This window comes from Delphinapterus leucas, chromosome 1, assembly GCF_059928025.1.
Source record: "Delphinapterus leucas isolate spDelLeu-1000000601 "Yukka" chromosome 1, BTC_Dleu_Yukka2, whole genome shotgun sequence".
NCBI lineage: Eukaryota > Metazoa > Chordata > Mammalia > Artiodactyla > Monodontidae > Delphinapterus > Delphinapterus leucas.
The window spans coordinates 77,222,079-77,244,073 of record NC_143129.1 but is presented as its reverse complement, the minus strand read 5'-3'; the positions used below and the strand labels follow the sequence as shown (position 1 = coordinate 77,244,073).

The window sequence follows — 21,995 nt, the reverse complement described above, 5'->3', positions numbered from 1 at the left end:
GCAAGAGAAAAAACAGAAAGGGCCAGGCTGGGGAGAGGTAAGGAGGGAAAAGCAGCTAGCTGCCCGGAAGTAGATGGACCGAGTGTCTGTGGCTAGATAGGGGCAGATGGTACCCCTGCTGGCAGGACAGGGTGGGAAGATGGACTAAGGAGGTAAAGGAGATGATTCCTGAACAGTGTACTCAGCCTTGAAGCCCACAGGTGTGGCCTCAGGCCCAGGAAGAAAAGGGGCCTACCTCTTCGGAAACCCACGGGCTGGAGGCAAACCTGGAGATAGACCGCTAGTCCACTTCACCGAAAGGAGGGGGACCTCCAAGGCTGGGTTTCTGGGCTTTAAGAACGGGAGCCAAGAGCAGCCTAGAAGGACCTCTTTAAGGCTTTAGATGTATGCCCAACTACTGGGAACCATGGGGCACGAAGATGGAGCTCCCTCAAGAGCTCCTCCTCAAGTTTCCTAGCACTGCAGAGAGGACCCCAGGTACCTCGCCTGGCTTCCTGTGTGTTGGGCTACAGAGGGCGGGAAGTGGAGGAATCATGGGTCAGGGAAGAGGGCAAAGTTGGGGAAGGCTGGAACTCTAGGGAGAGGAGAAAGGTCCTTTTCTTTCTTTCTTTCTTTTTTTTTTTTTTTTGCTTGTGTGGTAGCAACAGGAAGATAATCTAAGACTGGTACAGAGGTACAGACAGAACCTTGTTAGAGGGGCTTTTCCTGTGATGAGGCTATCTCTTACTGGGGTGGGGCAGGGGGCTTTTGTTACCACCTCTGTTCCACATTCCTGCACAGACAACTTGTACCTTCCCCTTACCCACTATGTGACCCCAGGAGGGATATCTGGACCTCCCTTCCTATCCCTCCCATCAAACCGGGGTATCTGCAAAGGCAGGAGCACATCTCCTCATTCCTCCACCCACCCTGGGTCCTGAGGCATGCTCAAGGTTGGGAACATCAGCTGTTGGTGAGAGAAAAAGGCTTAAGAAGGCCAGACAACTTTTCTAAGGTCCCAGTTTGTGAGCTGTGGGGTCGTGTGACTTTCTACCTTGCTAACTGCTGAAAGTCAGGAAACTCGCAAAGACAGACACTTGCACAGAACCCAGGGAACCCAGGCAGTTTACCTAACATCCTGTAGTCATCCCGGGCTTTCCTGGCTCGGAAAAATGCCTGGATCTTCACGATGGAGTTAACCTGCCAGGAACACAGATGGGAAAAGGGTTGCCGGCTGCCTGTGCTCTGGTCTCATGGATAAAGGTTGGATATGGGGACAGGGGGAGTGGGATGACACTCACATTCTTCTGGAAGTAGCCCAGACGCCTCCGGTATCGCCTCCGAGCTGCCCACATCCGGGCCCAAGCCTGGATCTGGGGGCAGAGACACACTGCCTCAGAGCTCCAGGGTCAGGGCCGGCTCTCCAGGCCAATCCAGCCATCTCTAGAGGTCATAGGTGAGGGGACTAAAAACTGTTCTCAGAGAGTCCTTCAAGAAAGACAGGAACCCACCCAAATCATGATAGCTACCTTGATTATAGCATTCGTGTTTGCTTTTAAATACTGCAACCTTTCCAGGTAAATCTTCCGCTGTCTGTAACCCCGCCAATGAGCCTGAGATGAGAAGGGAAAAAGCGGTAACCACAGCTGGTCCCTGTTGGCCTGAGAAGCCTGTGGGAAAAGCCTCGTCCTGGGATCTCCAGGGAAGGGGCAGGGGGTGGGGGGAGGCAGGAAAGTAGAGGGGGAAGGAAGGGGAAACTGGCCCTGTTCTCAAAGAACTTCCAACTTCATGGGGAAGACCAAATGTCTGCATGTAGCCAATCATACCCTCTGCCACACTCCCTGGCCCCCCCCACACTCACGCTTGCACCATGCAATCAAACATACACATTCATGCTAAGCAACACCTCCTCACAGAAGCAGCTGTTAAGATACAAGCGTAAAAGATCTTAATAAAGCATACCTCTACTCACCAGCTTCACCACAGCATGTACCATAACCCCCCAACATACTCATCCGCCCACATAAAGACTACCACACTGTCACACACTCCATGGTCTGGAGAGGCACATGGTGGCACAGGTGGAAAGTGTATGCAGGCACAGAGCTGTGTGCCCACCATCTCTGCCAGTGGCCATCTGGGCAACAGGTCATTCATGCTCTCATAACTCACCCTTCTCTTTACAACTCTACCATTCAGCTCTGAATCCCAGCTCTCAGCAAATCATCCCTCTAAGGCCCCCAGTAATTCAGCTGTCAGGCTGATGCCCCTCCCCACTGCTAGTCTGCTGCAAAGGGTCTAAATGACCATCTCCTCCATAAATCACATCCCCTTCGGTTCCTAAGACACAAATCTCATGGCTCCCTTCTGTTTTGGTCTCCTTCCTAGGAGCCTCTTCCCTTTCACCCCAAGCTTGTGTGAGATTAATTTTCCTAAAGTACCACTTAGACCATGTTTCTTTCAGCCCCATAGTTTCCAGAAGTTCTCAACCATCTGACCCCACACTCCTATCTGTCTACCGATCTCTACTTCCTTAAGGATTTTAACCACCTCAGACATTTCACTTTCTCCTAAACATGCCTTATGATCTTCTGCCCCTGAACCTTTGTCTATGCCCACCCTCACCCCAGCCCTGTCTCTACCCACTGAAATCCTGTCTTTTAGGGAACACATTAAACATCTCCTGAGAGCTCAGGCCCTGGAGAACTCTGCCGCTGACATTGCCATGGCTTGGTGCATTAAGGGCATCCCCTTTCAGACAACTGGCCCTCCCAGCCCCTTCTAAAGCCAGCTCTCTTGGCCAGGCTTTCCCCTAAGACTTACACTGTCCTTCTGTTGGGAAAGGATATAAAAGAGACAGCTTGGCCCCATGATACCAGCTGTCCATCTTGGAGTCTAGAGGCCAGGAAGCCCCAAGTCTGTGCGTTTCCTCAGCACTCTTTTCCCTCCTACTCCAGGTACTGCCTGACATACTGTCAGTTGCTGTGGGGAAAGGCTGAGGGGTCTCCTCTCTGCTCTTACCACCTACCCACCCCCACATGGCTGCTCCTTAAAGAGAAGGCCTCCAAATCTGGATTGGTCAGAATTCAGGACCCTGACTGGGGTCCTGGCCAGGGTCAGACCTCTCAGGAGAGATTAAAGCCTCAGCACACCTAAGCTGCTTCGTTTATGAGTCTCACACCCGCTAGCTGGAGAGCAGGTAGCCTGGGGCTCTGGGACCCCTCTCCCTTTCTCTGTCTCCCAGGACCCAGGCCAGAGCTGGCACACATCCAGGCTCAGTAGCAAACTCGCCTTCAGACGTTGTGCCCTCTCCCACTGCTGGTGTGGCTCTTCTGCTCCTTAGAGTTGCTGTGAGATGCCCGGCTGTGCTCAGGAGGGAGGAATTCCTATGATTTAGACCACTAAATGCTGATTATTAAGGTTCTGTTTTGAATTCTGGGATCAATGCCCCGAAATTTACATCTCGTAATGGCTCCCACCAATAGAGTATGTACTGCACTAAGTGCTACATGTAATTTTCCTACTTTACCCTCACAATCAACATGAGGCGAGTACCACCATCATGGATGAGGAAACTGAATGCTGGAGAGGCTTAAGTAAGGTGCCCAGAAGCAGTAGGACCAAGAGGCAAACTGCAGCCTCTGACTCCAAAGCCTGAGTTCTCAATGACCACCACATGTCCCAGATCATAATCAAGGGCCACTGGCCAGTCTCAGTCTGTGCTTCTGTCTCCCTTGGGGTTCTCTGCTATTATCTCTGCGTCCCTACTATCACAATATCTCACATCCACTGTATTCCAGTTCCTGCGATGGGAGAGATGTGATCACTCACCTGTGTCTCTCACACCCATCTCTCACCCTTGCCCAGTGCCAAGTGGCATCCTTCTCAGATACTGGGCATTTGGAGGTGTTCATTAAATAAAATCTCTTTTACACTGCCAACATTGCCACGAGGCCCTCCAGGTCACATCTGCCTGAGGAGGTCTCTGTTTGCTCAGCTCCCACTGTTCCTGGCTTGTAAAGTGCCTGGGCCCGAGGCCTATCTTCCCAGTTGGCCTCGTGCCCCAGTTACTTGGGGGTTGGTCTCAGAGGCCACACTGGACCATCCACAGGTTGGGAGAATAAAAATGGAAAGGCTGGCTGCAGAGAAAAGGTAGAGTTCTTTCCATAAGGGATTCCACTCCTTTTCTGTTTAACCACCACCACCTCTTCACTACTCCTTTTCTAGGCAGGAAGTCCTCCTGGTGTCTATACCCTGATGCCTCACCAGATCTTCTACTCTCCCCCTGGAGGAGCTAAAAAGCAGCTCTCACACCCTCTGGAGGGTGATGGTGATGACAGTAACTAGCATTTATACCATGTTCTTGCCTATCTGCCAGGTACTGTTTAGATGTACTTTACATATTACCTCAGAACAGCCCTATAAGGTGGGTGCTACAATTTCCAGATTCCTCGTTTTCAGATGAGGAAACTGGGAGAGAGTAAATAACTTGTTGACGTCATGCAGCTAACCTGGTGGAACGGGGATTCAAACCCAAGTAGTCTGGGCTCCAGAATCCACGCTCTTAATCACTCCTGTTCAGAGGCCAAAAGATCATCCCAACTCCACTCAGCAAGAAGTAAGTAGGGAGAAAACCCTGAAGCTCAGGTCTGTCCAGGCCCTGAAGCCTCAGATGGCCAGAGCCTGCTACCTGGATTTTGATGACTGCTGGGAGCCAGGTCCTCAGAAAGTGGGAACGTTCAGCAAACTTCTGCCGAACAAGGAAGCCGCGGAGGCGGGCCTGGAGCCGGATAATGAAGCCCACATTGGCCTTCCAGAGCTGTTGGCGGTCGTGGGCAGCGGTGATCTTGGTGACGGCCAACTGCAGAAGTAGGAGAGAGAGCCTTTGGTGTCCTGGTGGGTGGGAGCCTCTCCCGCAGGAAACTTCCCATCCATGAGCCCCCTTCTTTGCAGGGGCCCGCCAACCTGGATCTCCTCCCGAGTCAGGTGGGAGGTGTTGAGGCGGCAGCCGGAGGGTCGCTCCCAGGTCCCCTGGAAGGTCTGCAGATGGAAGTAGTAGGCGGTACCATCCTTCATGTCATGTTGAACCCAGAGCGCTGTATCCCCTAAGCAGAAACCAAGTAAGCAGAGAAGGCTCAGAGGAGGCTAGAGGTGGCTGAGGCATGCAGAGAAGGGAGGGGCATGGTAAGGCCACTACCTGGGCGCCGCTTCTTTGCCATGGCATCTTCCAGGACTTGCTGGTAGCCGTCAGCACAGTCAGGAACCACCCCTCGGAGGCCCACGGAGGGGTTTCTTAACACCCGTTCTGTCTGGGCTGCCTTGCCCTCCTTGATGGCCTGATTGATGGCGGCCACACCAAGAGCCACTAATAGGGGCATCGGGAGGAAGTGGTCAATCTTTCCGAGCCCCTCCCAGAGACCCTGTCCTGTCTGTTGGGAAGGGATCCAGAGAAGAAGGACACAAAACCACTCTGCCTGATGGAAGGGACAAGGACATCCCAGGATGGACACAGATGAAAAGCAGCATGCAGCTGTGCTTGGAGGAAAAGCTAGCAATCAAGGAAGGCTTCCTGGAGGAAGGCTGTGTAGGGCTGGGCTGGGGCTTGGTAAAAGGAAAGTCAGCTTGTACAGAAGATCCAGGGCAGGATATGGTCAGAGAACCTCAAGACAGTCTTTTAGGAGAAGAATAAAGTCCAAGAAGTGGGGGGAGTTGATGCAGCTCCTGCCTTCCAGTCACTCATAGACAGACAGATGGACAGATGGACTCCAGACACTGAAAACTAACACCATCAGCACCCCACACCAGAAATAACACCAGTGTCTATTTGTACTGACCTTGCCTAGTTTTCCTCAAAGCCAACCCCTCTTCGCCAACTTCAAGACTAAACATTCTCTAACCAGAGATGATTGTTGGAACCCAGACTCAAGCTACCAGTAGAAAACGGGATGGGTTTTTGACCCCCATGTGGTTTCACATGCTCACATTGTAGGAGGAAAGTGTACACAGGAAGGCACAGAAGGAGGCAGTGGGTGGACTATGGGCTCTCGACTCCTGAGGATTTCCTGCCCAGCTGACTGCTAGGAAATCCATCCTACAGTCGAAGCAGCAGCCCTGTTCTCATTCTGGCCTGCCTCCCCAAAGAGGTTGAAATGGAGAAGGAGGTGACTGGGGAGGCTCCCGCTGAGCCCACATCTCCTCGCCTCCCCCAACCCCTCTCCCCTCTACTCCTGCCCCCACTCCCGCCCATTTACTCCTCTGAGCTGTGTTTGTGTCCTGGTTGGCTCTAACCACTTCCTGGCGGATCTCTTCCAGCCATAGCGCAGCTCCAGGATCCCCTGTCACCTGGTAAATTGAGAGAGACGGGACAAGATGAGAGCCCAGGCTGGTCTCCCCAAGCCCAGCTGCCCAGGGGAGCCAAACTGCAGGCCCACATTGGAAGCCACAGGGTAGCAGTCTCCACTCCCCTCTGCCTACCCTGCGTGGGCATGGCCTTATGGCTCCCTTGGACTGCTGCCAGGTTCACAAGGTTCTTTCCTACCCTGCTTTCAGGCCAAGCATCAGCTCAGCTTGGCCACAGCACCCCCAGAACCCTCTTAAACCCTCAGCATCCGCCATCCTCTCAACAGCTCACTTCCCTGCCCTTGTGCCTCAGCCATGTCCAGGGAGAGCCCACGCCGGAGGCCCCACTTACCTGCCCCTCCTCCCCATTCCCCTACGCCTCAACTCACAACTTCTTGGGCCCATCTGACCCTGACCTCCACCCTCGCCTTCCCATGCCTCTCCACGGTCCTCTGCCGCACAAGGCAGTGGGAAGATTGCATGTGACCACGGGTCAAGTGAGCCTGTGCCTGCCACGCTGTAAGGCTTGTTCCCTCCCTTGCTTTAGCCAACCCCAATACCAGGCTCTACTCCCTCCCAGCTCTCCTCATTAATAGAGTGAATGTTCTAAACTAACATTTTATTGAGCACTGTGTTCCAGGCAGTGTTCTAAAGCACTTTCTTATGAACTGAAACTTGCAAAGCACATAAGACAATGCTCAGGAACAGAGTTAGAACTCCATCAACCTTAGCTAGTACTCCTGTCATATTACCTCACTTAAACCCTATAAATCTGAGACAAGTTCACTATTATCACAAGCTTGTAGGTGAGGGAACTGAGGCCCAGAGAGGGTAAGTAACACGTGCAGGGTCAGGTGCCAGGTTGCAACCTGGAGTTGGATGCAACCTGGACAAGGATGCAGGAGTCCTTGTCCTCAGCCACTCTCTACGCTGCCGCCTGCTCTGGATGTTACAGGTTTTAAACCCTGCCACATTCTTCAACTCACTTGGTTTTTACCCTCATTCCAGTAGGGACCAGGGCATGTGGTATTTTACAGATGTGTAAGGAGAGCTCAGGGATGTTAGGGAATTGCTATAAGTCACATGGTCACTGAGTGTCAGAGCAGGGAATCCAGTCTGGGTTTTCTGGCTCCCAGACCTGTGCTCTTCCCACACACAAGGCCCCCACCATTTGCTCTGTGCTGGCGACTAGAACTCTGCCCTTCTTCCCCATGGCCAGATCAGAACCCCCGCTGCCTCGCATTCTCAGAAGGGACAGTGTCCATCAGACTGGCTTTCCCAGGGTGCATACTGGGCACAGCTCTACCCATAGGGGATATTCTTCCTGCTCTGGTGACCAACCCAGCCAGCCCAAGCCTCACCTGGGCCTTCTGCTTTTTGGCCGCCACGAGGAGGAGATGGTACCGCGGGGCGACAGAAAGGCTGACATCGTCCAGGCCAGCCGCAGGAAGCAGAAGGGAGGAGAGGGTCTTTTCAGGGTTGTTCTGTTCCAGAGCCTCATTGATGAGGCTGACCGCAAGGATCTCTGGGAAAGAGAGATACAGGTGGGCAGAGGGCCCAGACTTATGGCTAAGGGACGGGGCTGTCCGCATTGGGCCATCTTCCCCCAGTCCTGGACTCCACTCACGATTGGTCTCTTCCTGGACCTGGGCGTTGACCTGACTCACAGTGGCCTGAAGATCATTCCAGCTCAGGAAGGCCCCATCCATTCCATGCACCTGTTGCAGCTTCACCAGAGTATCAAAGTACCTGGTAGCCAGGTGAGTGAGAATGAGGGGGGTAGTATGTGCACCATTAGCCAGAGGTCAGGAGAAACTTCTGGACTACTTTCCTCACTTGACCTCCAGGACGTCACATTCTCCTGGTTCTCGTCTCGCCTTACAGCTTGTCCTTCTAAGTCTCCTCTGTGGTTCCTCCCTCACTTCTAAATGTCGGAGCATCCCAAGACTCAGTCTTCAGGCTTCTTCTCTCTCCGTGCTCACACCCTAAGTGATCTCACCTAATCTCATGGCTTGAAACACCACATTCTAATGACTCCAAAAAGTACACCAAAAGCCCATTCATAAATGCCAGCTGCCTGCTCGGCATCTCCACGTGAACGCCAAAATTCACCGCAAGCCCAGCAGCAAACATCTAAACTCCCGATCCCCCCCCATTCAACCTGCGTTTCCCACAGTCTTTCCCATCTTGGTAATTGTTTACTCCAACTTCTCAGGCCAAAAATCTTGGGAGTCATACCCGTCTCCAGTCTCTCTCACACCCCATATCCACCACATAACCAAATCCTGTCAGTTCAGCTATCAGAATATACCCAAAATCTGGCTCCTTTTCACCACCTCCACTGCTACCACCCTAGACCAAGCCTCCATCAACTCTCGCCCAGGTTACTCCAACAGACATTTAACAGGTTTCCCTGCTTCTTCCCTTCTAACCCGGTAGTCGATTCTCGGCACAGCAGCCAGAGTGATCCTGTTAAAAGTAGGTCAGATCATCTCCCTCCTCACTTAAACCCCCCCACTGTGGCTTCCTTCCTCACTCAGAGTAAAAGCCAGAGGCCTACATGGTCCAGCCTCTGCAACTTCTTCTCCCATTATTTTCCCTCCCTCCCTCCACTCCGCCTCATGGCTTCCTGGTGTTCTTTGAACACATCAAAGACACTTCTTTTTCAGGGTCTGTGCCCCAGATAGCTCATGGCCATCACTTATGCCTTTTAGGTCTCACTCCAAATGACCCCCCTACCAAAGAAGGCTTCCATAACCATTCTATGTAGCAGAGACAAACTGCCCTTACCATGTTCCCACCCTTTATCTGCTTTGCCCTGTATTTTTAATCACCATAGCTCTTCTAATCATTTGACATGTTTGTTTTTTGTCTGTCTCCCTGTACTAGCACATAAGTTAGAGAGCAGGGAACTGTGTTTTGTTCACTGTTGTTTCCCAGCACCTAGAATAGTACCTGGCAGGACTTACCTGGTGGAGCAGTGGTTAAGACTCCGAGCTCCCAATGCAGGGGGACTGGGTTCAATCCCTGCTCAGGGAACTAGATCCCATATGCATGCTGCAACTAAGAGCTTGCATGCCACAACTAAGGAGCCTGCTGGCCGCAACTAAGGAGCATATGTGCCGCAACTAAGGAGCCTGCGAGCCACAACTAAGACCCGGTGCAACTAAATAAATAAATAAATAATTGAAAAAAAAAAAAGTATCTGGCACATGAGTGGGTACTCAAACCTTTGTGATAAAAGATTAAATAAATGGAGGAAAGGGGAATGACTGTGAACCCACCAACTCCCAGGAGAAACACAGGCCAGGGAACTGCAAATAGACCCAGAGGGTTGGCCTGTGCCGGAGAACAGGGCATCATGCAGAAGGCTAGTCTCCGAGCACAAGAACTTGGACTCTTGACTACATTCCCTCCATCACCCACCCATCCCCTCTCTCAACATGCAGCTAAACCTTAACCTTTCTCACCGTTGAGCATTCTCTCCTTCCACCTCGGCCAGCCCTGTGGCGGGGTTCACCAGACTGCTCCAGAAGCTGCTGGCATCCCTGGCCTCCAGAGCTCGGTTGATCAGGACCACGGCTGAGAGCATCTCCACGGCCACGAAGAGCTCCTCCTGGCCAAGCTCCTACAACAGAGGGAGGGCTGATTCCCTAGTGGGCTGGTGAAGGGCCTCGGGGGTCTGCCTGCCATCCTGCCCCCAAGACTCTCCCACATCCCAGAGTCTCTGTCTCAAAACACCTATGGCCTAATCCATTCACTAATAATTAATCATACTTAATACTTGAGAGTGCTTACTATGTGCTCAATGTATAAGTACTTTGTGCACATTATCAGTTAATTTTCATAACAAGCCAAAGAGGTAATAGATAAGTATCCCTATTTCACAGATGAACCCATAGTCAAGTAATGTAAGTTAAAGCTAACTGCCGGATACCAGAGCCCACATTCAACCAGTGAGTTCTACCTGCTCCTTTCTGGTCCCTACCACACACCAAGAACTGCACTAGGCCCTGGGCACACTGAGAACAAGATAAAGTGGGCTCCTCAGTGCTGTGCTACACACCCAAGGGCCCCTTCCCTGCCCAGTCTTCTCATCCTTCTCAAATATCTGCTCGTGCTGTTCCCTGTCTGGAGCACCCTTCCTGTCCTCTACAAATAGAATGCTGCAAACAATAATAATAATGATCATGATGATGGCGGCTAAAAATTTCACGCCACGCTCACTTCTAAGCACATATGTTAACTCATTTAATCCTTACAACAATCCTATGAAATAAATATATTATTGTTCCCATCTTATATATGAATTGAGGGGCAGAGCAGGCAAATAGTTTGCCCAAGGTCACGTAGCTAGGAAGCAGTAGAGCTGAAATTTAACTCAAGGATTCTGGCTCTAAAGTCCACATTAGTCGCTATGCTTTACTTCTTAGGACTTATTTTATGCTTCCTTGTACTATAGTCTCATACATTGAGACCATGAGCTTCCTGAGTGTCGTGCCTGGAGTCGATGCTCTATAAATGTCTGCTATGGTTAGGATTCTTTATTGAGTCTCCTCTCTTCCAAGAAGGCTTCCCAGACTTAGCCTGAGCTCTGCCCCTTCCATTTCCCTAGTGTGAAGTCATCTCCCATTTACATCATCTACTCCTCCCTGTGTCTCTGCCTGGGCCCTCGGGTGTGTTCTAACTCCTCCAACAGGCTGGGAAGTCCCTACAGGAGGGCCCTATCACCTCACCGTCAGAGAAGCTGTATGGACAGGGGGAGGTGGGACAGCAGAGTGGTTAAAAACATAGGCTTCAAGTATATTCAGCTTTGCATGCACTCCCAGCACTGCCAGCCACAGCTGTTTTGGGCAAGTTACTTAACTTCTGTATCTGTTTCCTCATCTCTAAAATGGAAATAATAATACTTATCTCATAGGGTTCTTTTAGGATTAAATGAGTGTTTAAAGCAGTGTTTTCTCAAAGGTATTTGCTATTATAATACACTCAGGATGGCAAGGATGGTAGCCCACCTCCCACCCCTAATCTCCTGCCAGAATCTAAGGGTGCCCTCATGGGTGCTCTGGACTGACTGCTCTGATCCCTCCAGCTCCTTGGGAACCCAAGAGCTGGATCCTCATTTCTAGGGCTTACCCCCTGCTGCTGCCGCTGGAGCACTGCCAGCTCCTGCTGGTACACAGCTGATGCAAAGGGGTACACTGGAGGCAGCTGGGCTTCTGGGCACATCAGCTCCTTCACGGTGTCAGCTGCCACTCCCCTCCGGATGGCTTTGTTGATCCTCTGCACAGCCTGGAGCACTGCAGGGGAGGAGGGAGAGGCTGTACAGGCTGGGCATCCAGTGCCATTTCCACTCTCCTGGCTAACTAGGTTCTGCTGGCGATCTCTGAGGGGAAATGGCTTTGAACCTCTGCTAGGTTCAAAATGCGTTTCTAAATGTTCAGGAGGGAAAGGGGTTGGGTCGCTTTAAGGAGAGGCTCCGGAAGAAGCAATTTGTCAGGCCTAGAAGTTGAGTAGCTCAGCAGGTGGCTGTCATAGCAGAGGTGAATTCTTAGGGTGGTGAGCATAAGATTGACAGGAGGCTATGTAGCACAACTAAGATGAAGTTAGTCAAGGGGCTCCAGGGACCAAATCTTGATGACAGCGCAGAAGAATAGGGAACTAGCTCCAAGGTGGAGCCATTTGGGCTGCAAAGGGCGAGAGTAAGCTAAAAAGGGGCCCTGGTGTATCTACGTAGTTTTAGTTTTCAAATGCTGGGGCTTATAAAATGCCAAGCAGATATGGGCATTGACATCAAGGAGCACAAAATCCACTGGGGAGAAATAAGGATACAAAATTACCTACATTGCATTGCTGCCACCGCTATGTGAGAGGTACTTCCCCTCCCTGCAAATCCACTGGCAGCGTGGGGGAGGAGGGATTCTAGGGGGAGAGAGTAGGAAGATTTCACAGAGGAGGAGGCATTTGAGGCAGCTCTGCAGGATATTTTCATCTGCTTTCCACTGGTGAAAACGTGGGAGAACTGTAATCCAGAGGACCAGAGGCCTGGCAGTGGGCAAAGCTGTGGGCAGTCAAGGAAGAACAGGTCATCTGACTCAACTGGGCTGGTGGGATGTGAAGAGAAGGGTTGGGGGAGACATTTGGAAGGTCTCACCTACCATGCTGAGGAGATGGGACTAAAGTCTAGGAGAAATATGGAAGAAGCCACGACGGTCTGAAGATGTTCAACAAAGAAGCTAAGATCAGATCTGTGCTTGAGCGATTATTCTGGCAACAGCAAGGAACTGAGCGATAAGCAGGCAGTTAGCCAGGAGCGGCCTGGGGGCTCCATGAGGTAGGCACAGAGAGCCCTGCCAGACAAAGGTGAAGGGTGACTGAGCAAGTCCAGTCGGAGGCAAGCATTCGTGCCAGGTGTGGTTGTCCACAGGCTGCTGCGTGGCGCCTCGGCACTCTATTTCTCTTCACGCCTGCTATCCAGATTGATCCCCTTGGAGGGAGACAATCGCTAACCCACATTCTTTTAATAAAGAATTATATTTGTATATCATGTTTTTAAGGGAAACTGAGCTGGATCATGAGTTTCTCTCTCATCTGGGCCATCACTATATTTCAGAAGCCAAAGGAACTCAACCAAGTTGAAACGGTCAAAATACAGGGGAGGTGCCTAGAAGGAAACTGCCTGTCCTAGAAGTCCAGCCTGGTGCCGTACTGGCTGTTATTATCTCCAGGGCCTTGATGAACTTACCTGTAGCATCCCCCCAGGCGGCCAGGAATAGGGCACACTAGGTGGGGAGCTGGAAAATCGGGCAGCAGTTTACCTTGCTCTACACAGAAGCTGGCAAAGGAGTTACATGCTCTCCCAAGAGCCAGTGATACACCCAGACCAGGTCTCAGTCTGGAGATGACTTACTGGCTTGTTCCTGATCACCCTTTATGTTGGCTGCAGCCACACCAGCTTGGACCTCCTCCTTTTCCAGAAGCTCCACCAGGCCCAGCTCCTGGAAGAGGGAAGAGATGCAGTAGAAGAGAGTCCTCCTGGGACCATGAACATACTTCAGGAGCTGCCAGCATGAGCCCCAGGTCCACCCAGTCACCCACCCTCAACCCCACCTCTCCCCTTTAGGCAGAATAGCCTGGCCCACCCATCCCTCAGAACTCATCTCTAACCTCTGGCTCTTTCTTACCCAGCAAGCATCTGAAATAACAACACGGGCAACACAAATATAGTGTCAGGGAGAAAGTCAACAGCATTGAAAATAAGATTGCTAACTTGAGGCCTCAATTCAGCAATGGGGGAGCATATCACTGCTTACTGGACTGCCCCTGGGTCCCCCCCTCCCCGGTCAGTATGAGAGATTCTCAGAAGGCAGAAGCTGATCAGCGTGGTCCGTTAGGCTTTGGGGTGATTTAACCATTTAAACATGTAGTCAGTACTTACTGAATACAAAGAATTGACAGTGGTGAGGCCCTCCCCCATCCTATAGTCAGATAGAGGAGGTAGCAGGTCATAGACAGAGCCTGACCTGTGCTTTCTGCTCTCTGTCTGAGCTCAGCTGTTCCAGGTACCAGTCTGCAAAGTCTCTCTTCACTCCTTGCAGGGCCAGGACAGGGTCTTGAAGGGCCTCAAGCAAGGCCTCAGGGCTCTGTCTTTCCAGGGCATCATCAACAACTTCTAGAGCCCCATGGACTGAAAAGACCAAGACTCCATAATGGATAGTGTGAGAAAGCCCACCCCTTAACATCCCCAGTTCAGCCCTCTTCCTGCCTGCCCAGGGTTACCCTCACCCCTGCCCCCTGGGCTCCTAGGGCCCAGCCCAAATTCTTCAGCTTGATCTTCACAGCCTTCCCATCTCACTACCCCCTACCCTGAGGATATCCTGACCTAAAAAGGTAGAGGCACGCTCCATCCTGGGCTTTCAAGCAGCCTCTCCTGCCCTGATCTCCTACCCCCATCCATTCTCCAAACTCTCTTCTTGAAGGACCCCAGACCAACTGCCCCCGGGACCAAGAGCTGAAAAGCCTGTCCCTCTGCCTCTGTCCACTCTATGGATGTCCATTCAAACAGAAGCCCCCTTGACAGCGACCACTTCTCCAGACGTTAACAGACGTAAAATAGAGCACACACAGCCTTGACTTTGATCTTCCCTTGAAATAAGTGTTGGCCCAAGTGAGGTCATGGGTCTTCTGGCCTGAGAGAAGCCAACCCCATAACTCCCTAGGCGGGGGCTTACCCTTCAAACCCCTCCTGGCCTTTCTCTCTTACCATTGACATGGTTGATGTTGCCCTGGATTTCAGCCTGAGTTAGGTAGCAGTCATAGATGTCCTGGCTTTCTCCATCATTCTGCAAAAACTACATTGAGAGGGGAACCTGGGAAAACCAATTCAATCTTTCTTACCCCTCCCTCCCTGTCTATAACTATTTCTTCTTCTGGGGGTCTTCCCAAGGCCAAAGGTCAGTTTGGTTGGAAGGAATCTGGGGAAATCGTGGGATCTAACCCCCTGGCACTGACACAGTTAAGTTGAACTACCCTTTGGAATCTCCAGTCTAATCTCATCCAGTTCTACATTCCAGTCTCTCAGCCCTGCCCCAGAACATTTTCCCCTATCTTCTCTTTTGAATTCCCATTATTCTCCTGAGTTCCTCTCCTGTTTCTCAAAAATAACTGACAAGTTAGTTTCTCTAGGCAACTTTGGATTCCGGAGACAGGACAAATAGGAGTCCTGGTTTCACTCGAGATTTTCCAGGCCACCCAGCTTTTCGGCCCCTGCCATCCAAGGCTCCTTACGCGGTTCCTGGCATTGGCAGCCTTCTCCATCTTGGCCTGGGCCAGCAGCTCCTGGTAGATGGCTGCCAGAGGCTCTCGAAGATTCCCCAGCAGAGCACTGGGATTCTGCAAGGCAGCCAGGGTGTCCTTGACCACTCCTCGCTCCACTGCCTCATTGATGGCAAGAACAGCTGCATGGACTAGGAGGGGACATAAAGACAAGGTCAGGATGCCAGAGCAAACCCCAGTCCAGCTACAGCGTAACCAGCTGCAGACCCCACTCTGACATCATCCCCTTTTTCCATCCACAGGGGCTAGGCAAGCCAGGTAGGCTGTTGGCCCTGCCTATGATGAGAAGTATCCAGGATTTATGCAGGGGCTATAAGGTTCAGAGTCCTCCCATACTCACTGAGCTACCCCAGCAGGGGAGCCTGGTCTCTACCTGCAGCCTCATCCACCGAGAGTTCATTGGCCAGGATGCCCCCGATCTTGCTGAAGGCAGGCAGCTGGAGGCCATATTTAGCTAGTTCAGAGGCCATGTTGCTGAGTTCCTCAGCTGCAATGATAGCACAGATGCCCTTCATCAGGCCCAGAACCCCCAAGACCTGCCCAGACTGTGGTGGTTGGGGAAGGAGCTGGGCTTACCTGTGAATTTCACTTTCCCATATAGATCATGTATCTGAGGGGCCAATCCCAGCCGGAAGAGGAAGAGACTAGGAAAGAATAGAAGGCATTGGGGCCTATTCATTTTCACATGCTGACTGTAATAGGTTTGCAGGAGATACTACGGGGACTTGGAGATGAAGACCATACAGCGCCTGCCCACAAGTCATCCCCCATTCACAGAGAGAGATGTTATTGTAAGTCAGCACAAGGCAATGCCATAGCAGAAAAATAAGATGCTGTAGGAGCTCTGGGGGGATTGCGAAGGCTTCACAGAGAAGGACACATTTCAGTGGAAGGTCACTGGATGGAGATGGAGGATGGAAAGGGCATAGCAAGCAGAGACCCGCTAAGCTAAGGCACAGAGTCCTCAAAGGATGTGGGAAATGAAGTCAGGTAGAGATGACATGATTGACATAGGAACTGGTCAATTACTTTCTATGCTTTAGCCAACTGGTTGCTGATGGCTGGCTGCGAGTAGGACTAAGTAGCCTTCTCCATTCACGCTGACGGCATGTGACACTCCAGACGCATCCTAATCTGACCTCCTTGCACCCCCGGGCACAAGCTGAACACTCTTCCCCGCCTGCTCTTTCCCTTCATCCACACAGATCACACATAAATGTGCCCTCCAGCATGCACATAAGTCTAAACAAAGCTATGTAGATCAAAAATGTCCCTCTGAGAAGTGTTCCCTGTGGTCTATCTTCCATCCTCCCTGCTGCAGTGTTTGTTGCTGTTGACTGTTGGTTGCATCCACCTAGAGGAACCTGGATGACAAAAGTCTCGGTCTCTCACCTGAGTGCATGGATGCAGTAGACCACCCGGGGCATGTTCTTCTTGTCATAAATGTCCGTGGTCTCTGGCAAGAAGGTCTAGAGGGGAAACCAGCCAATTACTGCCATTGAAGACTTTGAAGCAGCACCAGATATGGAGAGAGGGGCTGAGGAATGGGTTTCTTCTCTGACCTGGGGCTTCTGGGTCAATCTCCCCAACTCTTTACAGTCAGCACTGCATCCACACACTCAGTGTAAAAGAAAGGCATTGGGGACACATACTAAGCCAAGGCCCAGCCAAGGACACACAGCCCCAGATTAACCAAACACCAGACAAGGCTATCAAGGCTATAGGACGCAGGCCACATGCTCCAGGAGAAACAGGCCCCCTTTTCATCCTACAGACACAGCCAGCCTGTGCCCCTCACCTTGGACTCTTGCCAGAAAGGTGGCATGCTGGGAGCTGGCCATGACTCCACAAGGGGCCTAATGAAACACACACTGCCAAGGACTGCAAAGGGTCAGGGCATGCCACCCCTGTCTTCAAGCCAAAGGTCTCTGATCAGTGGGGGCCCCTCTAAGAACTGAGTAACCCCAGGCATGATTTCTCATGCCACCTGGCGACTGTAATGAGGTTTAACCTCAATACCTCTTGGTTACCTTAGATACATAAGAAAAGACCAAATCTAGAGACTTAAAAGTGTTCTAGCCTCACTGAGAACACATGGCCTCTATTGATCTGCCTCTCACCAAAGCATCTGTCTTAGCTGTTATTTCCTTGTCTTATAATTGCCTTCTACAGTGAAGAAAAACACTACAGAATCTTATGCCTTAATTTGTATAGTTCTTTATAATTCACAAAAGGAATTCACACAGATCATGTGATCTTCCTGACAACCTTATAAGGAAGACAGGGGAGGGATTACTATCCCCACTTTACAGATGAGAAACAAACTGAGAGTCAAAGAGTGAGAGGACATGCAGCATGTGTCCAGTTGGGGTCCTGGCCTAGGCTTCCAAGTCTAACGCCTTGGGATGTGGTTTGTCCTTGCTTCACACTATGAAATTCTGGTGGAAAGATGGCTGGCCAACATGAGGCCCACCTCCTGCGTTATATAGGGGCCTCACTGACTAATGGGAACAATGGCAACAATGCATCCTGGGCCAGGTTGCCTTCACCTCCCTTCACTTCCCTTACCCACAAGGAAGTGAAGACAGAGACCAAGTAACATGGTTCAAAGACATACAGCCTCAGGGAACTTAAACTCGTAGATTAAGTTCATTTAGAAGACACATGGAGATGAGCACTAAAGAGTGCCAGGGAGATAAAGCATGTGTGTGGTGGAGGTGTGAGTACTGGTGAAGAGCAAAGATGAACCCCAATCCTGAGACCCAATGTTACCGAAGGCAGACCGATGTGGGCTACTGCAGACAGCCAAAAGTTGATGTTGTCTGTGTGACGGAAATGCAAGCCAGTTGCCTAAAAGGGAAGGAAAGAGAAGAGAATCTATTTCCACAGTTCTCAGGGTTCCCTCTGGGTAGAGCCCAGACCACAGCTTGAAGATTCAAGGGGTGGGGGCAGAGGACCCTGTGCTATGGATTTCCCATCCCCCCAGGACAGAGACACAAAAACAGAGAGAAACCACCAGGGATGGATGACCCAGTGGGTCATTTGGGAAGGATGGCACAGGGATGGGATTAGCAAGCTAGTAAGGCTTCCTGGAAAAGGGGAGTCCGGAGCTGGGATGGGAAGGAGAGGCGGGTTGGGTTGACTAGAGCACAGGGAAGGGGCAGCATGTCCTGGAAGTAACTTCAAGGTGGCAAAGCTCACAAGCCTCTGAGTGTAGACTGTGGGTAGAAAAGTCTGCTTGGAAGTTCTCACATCAGAGGCATCTCAAAGCCCACCTAGCAAATGCCCCTTGCTGCTAAGCATAGTACACACCGCCTAGCTGCAAGACACCAATTGAAACCCGTTGTTCCAGTGCAATGATTACTAGCACCCATTTTATCCTCAATAGTACCCAGGTTTGGACAACAAATTATATGGTCACCCCACTCTCACAACTTTGAGAATAGATAGTTTGAGAGGAAGAAGGTAGAAAGTAGAGACCTCTGCTCCCCACCTGGTACCGTAGCTGCTCCACATCATAGATCTTCTTCAAGGGAACCACAGAGGGTGCAAAGCAGTGGCCCAGCTTGGCCAGCAGCACTCCGTTCCGGAGGCTCTCCTCCAGCTCCACCGGGGAAGGAAGCTCCTCCTTCAGGCAGGCCTCCATCCAGCTGAGAGCATGAGAGAAGCTTCTCACCCCCTCTGGCAAGCCACAGCACTTCATTCCAACCACAAGACCTTCCCTCCCTCCCTCTCTCCCCCTAGGCAGCCTCTCACTCTCTCCTGCCTCCTGTTCCTGCCCTACTCCCAACTCCCCTCTCTGCCCATTGCCTGGCTGTTCCCACCTTCTCCCAAGCTGCCGCAAACACCTGGATTGGCCTATCCTCAGCCCCCACCCACCCTATACATCCTCCCTGAGATACTGAAGCTGCCCATCTTCAGTGAGGCTTAAACAGGCTCTTACCTGTTACATGATATAACCTCTCACTCAGTCTGGTTATGCATTTGACTGTTGAACCAAATTGTACCTGCTCACTTCTCTTATTCTGCAAGTTCTGAGAACCCAGGTATACAAAAGTCATGTCTACACAGCACATAACCCAGCTTTGATGGTGATGAGGGGAGTAGGGAAGCCCCAGGGTTGAAGCGAGGGGAGCAGCACAAAGGGACAGAAAGGTCACAGCCCTTCGAATCAGAAGACCTGCTTTCTACGCCACCTCCCTCACTTCACCTCTCTGGGCCTCAGCTGTATAATCTGCAAAATGAAGATACCACCTGTACCTCCTGCTTCAGTGGGCAGCTGCCAGGATTAAATGACTTAATGAATGTGAAAACACTTTGAATATAAATGTAAAGTATTATTATGGCTGATGATTGTACGAGGGAGAGAATAAGGGCTTCTCCGCATATTGGGGCCTATAGGAAAGATCTGTTTTCAAAGAGAGAGCCAGTCACACCTCCCTTCATGCCTTCCCTACCCCATCCTACCTACTTTCTTTGGAGAACATTAAAAATATGCTATTGATTAAAAGGAAAGAATTAAGCATTTATCCTGTCTTTAGAGCCAACATCCATTCACAGGAAACATGGGGTACAGAAGAACAAGTTGAGGGACACAGGAAGTGAATAGACAAAGCCAGAATGTAGGATGTTCTACAGGACAAATGACCCGGTTTCTTCAACAAGTCAATGACATAAAGAACTGTTTATGTCAGTTCCAGATGAAAGAAGACTTGGTAGTACATAACAACCAAATGTAAAATGTGAACTCTTTCAGATCCTTAACTGAATAAGCCAACTGTAAAAATAGATGATTTTTTCAGACAATCAGGAAAATTTGAAGATGGCCTGGGTGTTGATCCAAGGATTAATGAATAACTTAGGTGGGTATTATAATGGTATTGTGGTTATGTAACCAAGCGTCCATATATAGAGATATGTATTAAAGTATGTAAGGGGATAAAAGGACGTGATGTTGTCTTTGTTCACAGATGGCATGACTGTCTTTGTAGAAAATCTGAAAGCATGATACGAGAAAATTTGTGGCGTTAGTAAGTGATTATAGCAAGGTTGCAAAAGACAAGGTTAATATATAAAAGTCAATTGTGGGACTTCCCTGGTGGTGCAGTGGTTAAGACTCTGTGCTCCCAATGCAGGGGGCCTGGGTTTGATCCCTGGTCAGGGAACTAGATCCCACATGCATGCCACAACTAAGGAGCCCGCGAGCCACAACTACAAAGCCCACCAGCCACAACTAAGGAGCCCGCCAGCCACGACTAAGGAGCACATGTGCTACAACTAAGAAGACAGCAAGCTGCAGCTAGGAAGCCTGCAAGCTGCAACTAAGGAGCCCACCTGCTGCAACTAAGACCTGGTGCCACCAAATAAATAAATAAAATAAATATAAAAATAATAAAATAAAATATTATATAGCAGAAACTAACATACCATTGTAAAGCAATTAAACTCCAATAAAGATGTTTAATAAATAAATAAACAAATAAAATAAAAGTCAACTGCTTTCCAATTCACCAGCAACAAACAAGTGGAATTTGAATTAAAAACACAATACCATTTACATTAGCACTCCCCAAAATGAAATACTTAGGTATAAATCTAACAAAATATGTACAAGATCTACATGAGGAAAGCTACAAAACTCTGATGAATGAAATCAAAGAACTAAATAAATGGAGAGATAGTCCATACTCATGGATAGGAAGACTCAATATTGTCAAGGTGTTAGTTCTTCCCAACCTGAGCTATAGATTCAATGCAGTCCTAATCAAAACCCCAGCAAGTTGTTTTGTGGATCTCCACACACTGATTCTAAAGTTTACATGGGGGCTTCCCTGGTGGCGCAGTGGTTGGGAATCTGCCTGCCAATGCAGAAGACACAGATTCGGGCTCTAGTCCGGGAGGATCCCACATGCCGCGGAGCAGCTAGGCCTGTGCGCCACAGCTGCTGAGCCTGCGCTCTGGAGTCCGCGATCCACAACTACTGAAGACCTTGCACCTGGAGCCTGTGCTCTGCAACGGGGGAGGCCACCGCAATGAGAAGCCTGCGCACCACGGTGAAGAGTGGCTCCCGCTCGCGGCAACTAGAGAGAGCCTGCGCAGAGCAACGAAAACCCAACTCAGCCAAAAATAAATTTAAAAAAATAATAATAAAAATAAAGTTTACATGGAGGCACACCCAGCTAACTCAGTCGGTGGAGCATGAGACTCTTAAAATTTACATGGAGAGACAAAATACCCAGAATAGCCAACATGATATTGAAGGAGAAGAGCAAAGCTGGTACACTAACACTACCTGACTTAGCCACAGTAATCAAGACAGTGTGGTACTGGTGAAAGAATAGGCAAATAGATCAGTGGAACAGAACAGAGACCCATATAAATATAGTCAATTGATCTTTGACAAAGGAGCAAAGGCAGTACAATGGAGCAAAGATAGTCTCCTCAACAAATGGTGCTGGAATAACTAGACATCCACATGCAAAAAATGAACCTAGACCTAGACCTTACACCCTTCATAAAAATCAACTCAAAATGGAGCATCAACTTCCAAGTAAAACACAAAACTGTAAAACTCCTAGAAGGCAACGGGGAAACCAAGATGACCTTGGGTATGGCAATGACTTTTTAGCTACAACACCAAAGGCACATTCCTTGAAAGAAATAATTAATAAGCTAGATTTCACTAAAATTAAAACTTCTGCTCTACAAAAGGCAATGTCAAGAAAATAATAAGACAAGCCTCAGACTGGGCGAAAATATTTGCAAAAGACACATCTGAGGGAATTCCCTGGTGGTCCAGTGGTTAGGACTCGGCACGTTCACTGCCAGGGACCAGGTTCAAT

The 21,995-nt window shown here is 50.2% G+C and overlaps 1 protein-coding gene across 2 annotated transcripts in view; it reads right to left on the bottom strand.

Moving 5' to 3' along the window:
- Window positions 1-21,995, bottom strand: part of IQGAP3 (IQ motif containing GTPase activating protein 3) — a 40,189-nt gene that overhangs the window by 13,910 nt on the left and 4,284 nt on the right. The window contains exons 3-22 of one of the 2 annotated variants that reach the window (XM_030759549.2): window positions 18,647-18,803; window positions 17,926-18,003; window positions 16,546-16,622; window positions 15,730-15,797; window positions 15,527-15,640; window positions 15,106-15,284; window positions 14,582-14,660; window positions 13,842-14,005; window positions 13,229-13,316; window positions 11,455-11,618; window positions 9,789-9,946; window positions 7,946-8,067; window positions 7,680-7,843; window positions 6,231-6,321; window positions 5,177-5,344; window positions 4,945-5,084; window positions 4,670-4,840; window positions 1,509-1,592; window positions 1,281-1,352; window positions 1,110-1,179 (exon numbers count right to left, since the gene is read on the bottom strand). In XM_030759549.2, the coding sequence (XP_030615409.1) occupies window positions 1,110-1,179; window positions 1,281-1,352; window positions 1,509-1,592; window positions 4,670-4,840; window positions 4,945-5,084; window positions 5,177-5,344; window positions 6,231-6,321; window positions 7,680-7,843; window positions 7,946-8,067; window positions 9,789-9,946; window positions 11,455-11,618; window positions 13,229-13,316; window positions 13,842-14,005; window positions 14,582-14,660; window positions 15,106-15,284; window positions 15,527-15,640; window positions 15,730-15,797; window positions 16,546-16,622; window positions 17,926-18,003; window positions 18,647-18,803 (2,408 nt within the window). Of the gene's footprint in view, window positions 1-1,109; window positions 1,180-1,280; window positions 1,353-1,508; window positions 1,593-4,669; window positions 4,841-4,944; window positions 5,085-5,176; window positions 5,345-6,230; window positions 6,322-7,679; window positions 7,844-7,945; window positions 8,068-9,788; window positions 9,947-11,454; window positions 11,619-13,228; window positions 13,317-13,841; window positions 14,006-14,581; window positions 14,670-15,105; window positions 15,285-15,526; window positions 15,641-15,729; window positions 15,798-16,545; window positions 16,623-17,925; window positions 18,004-18,646; window positions 18,804-21,995 lie in introns of both variants that reach the window. The other variant, XM_089913610.1, reaches the window with a different exon arrangement.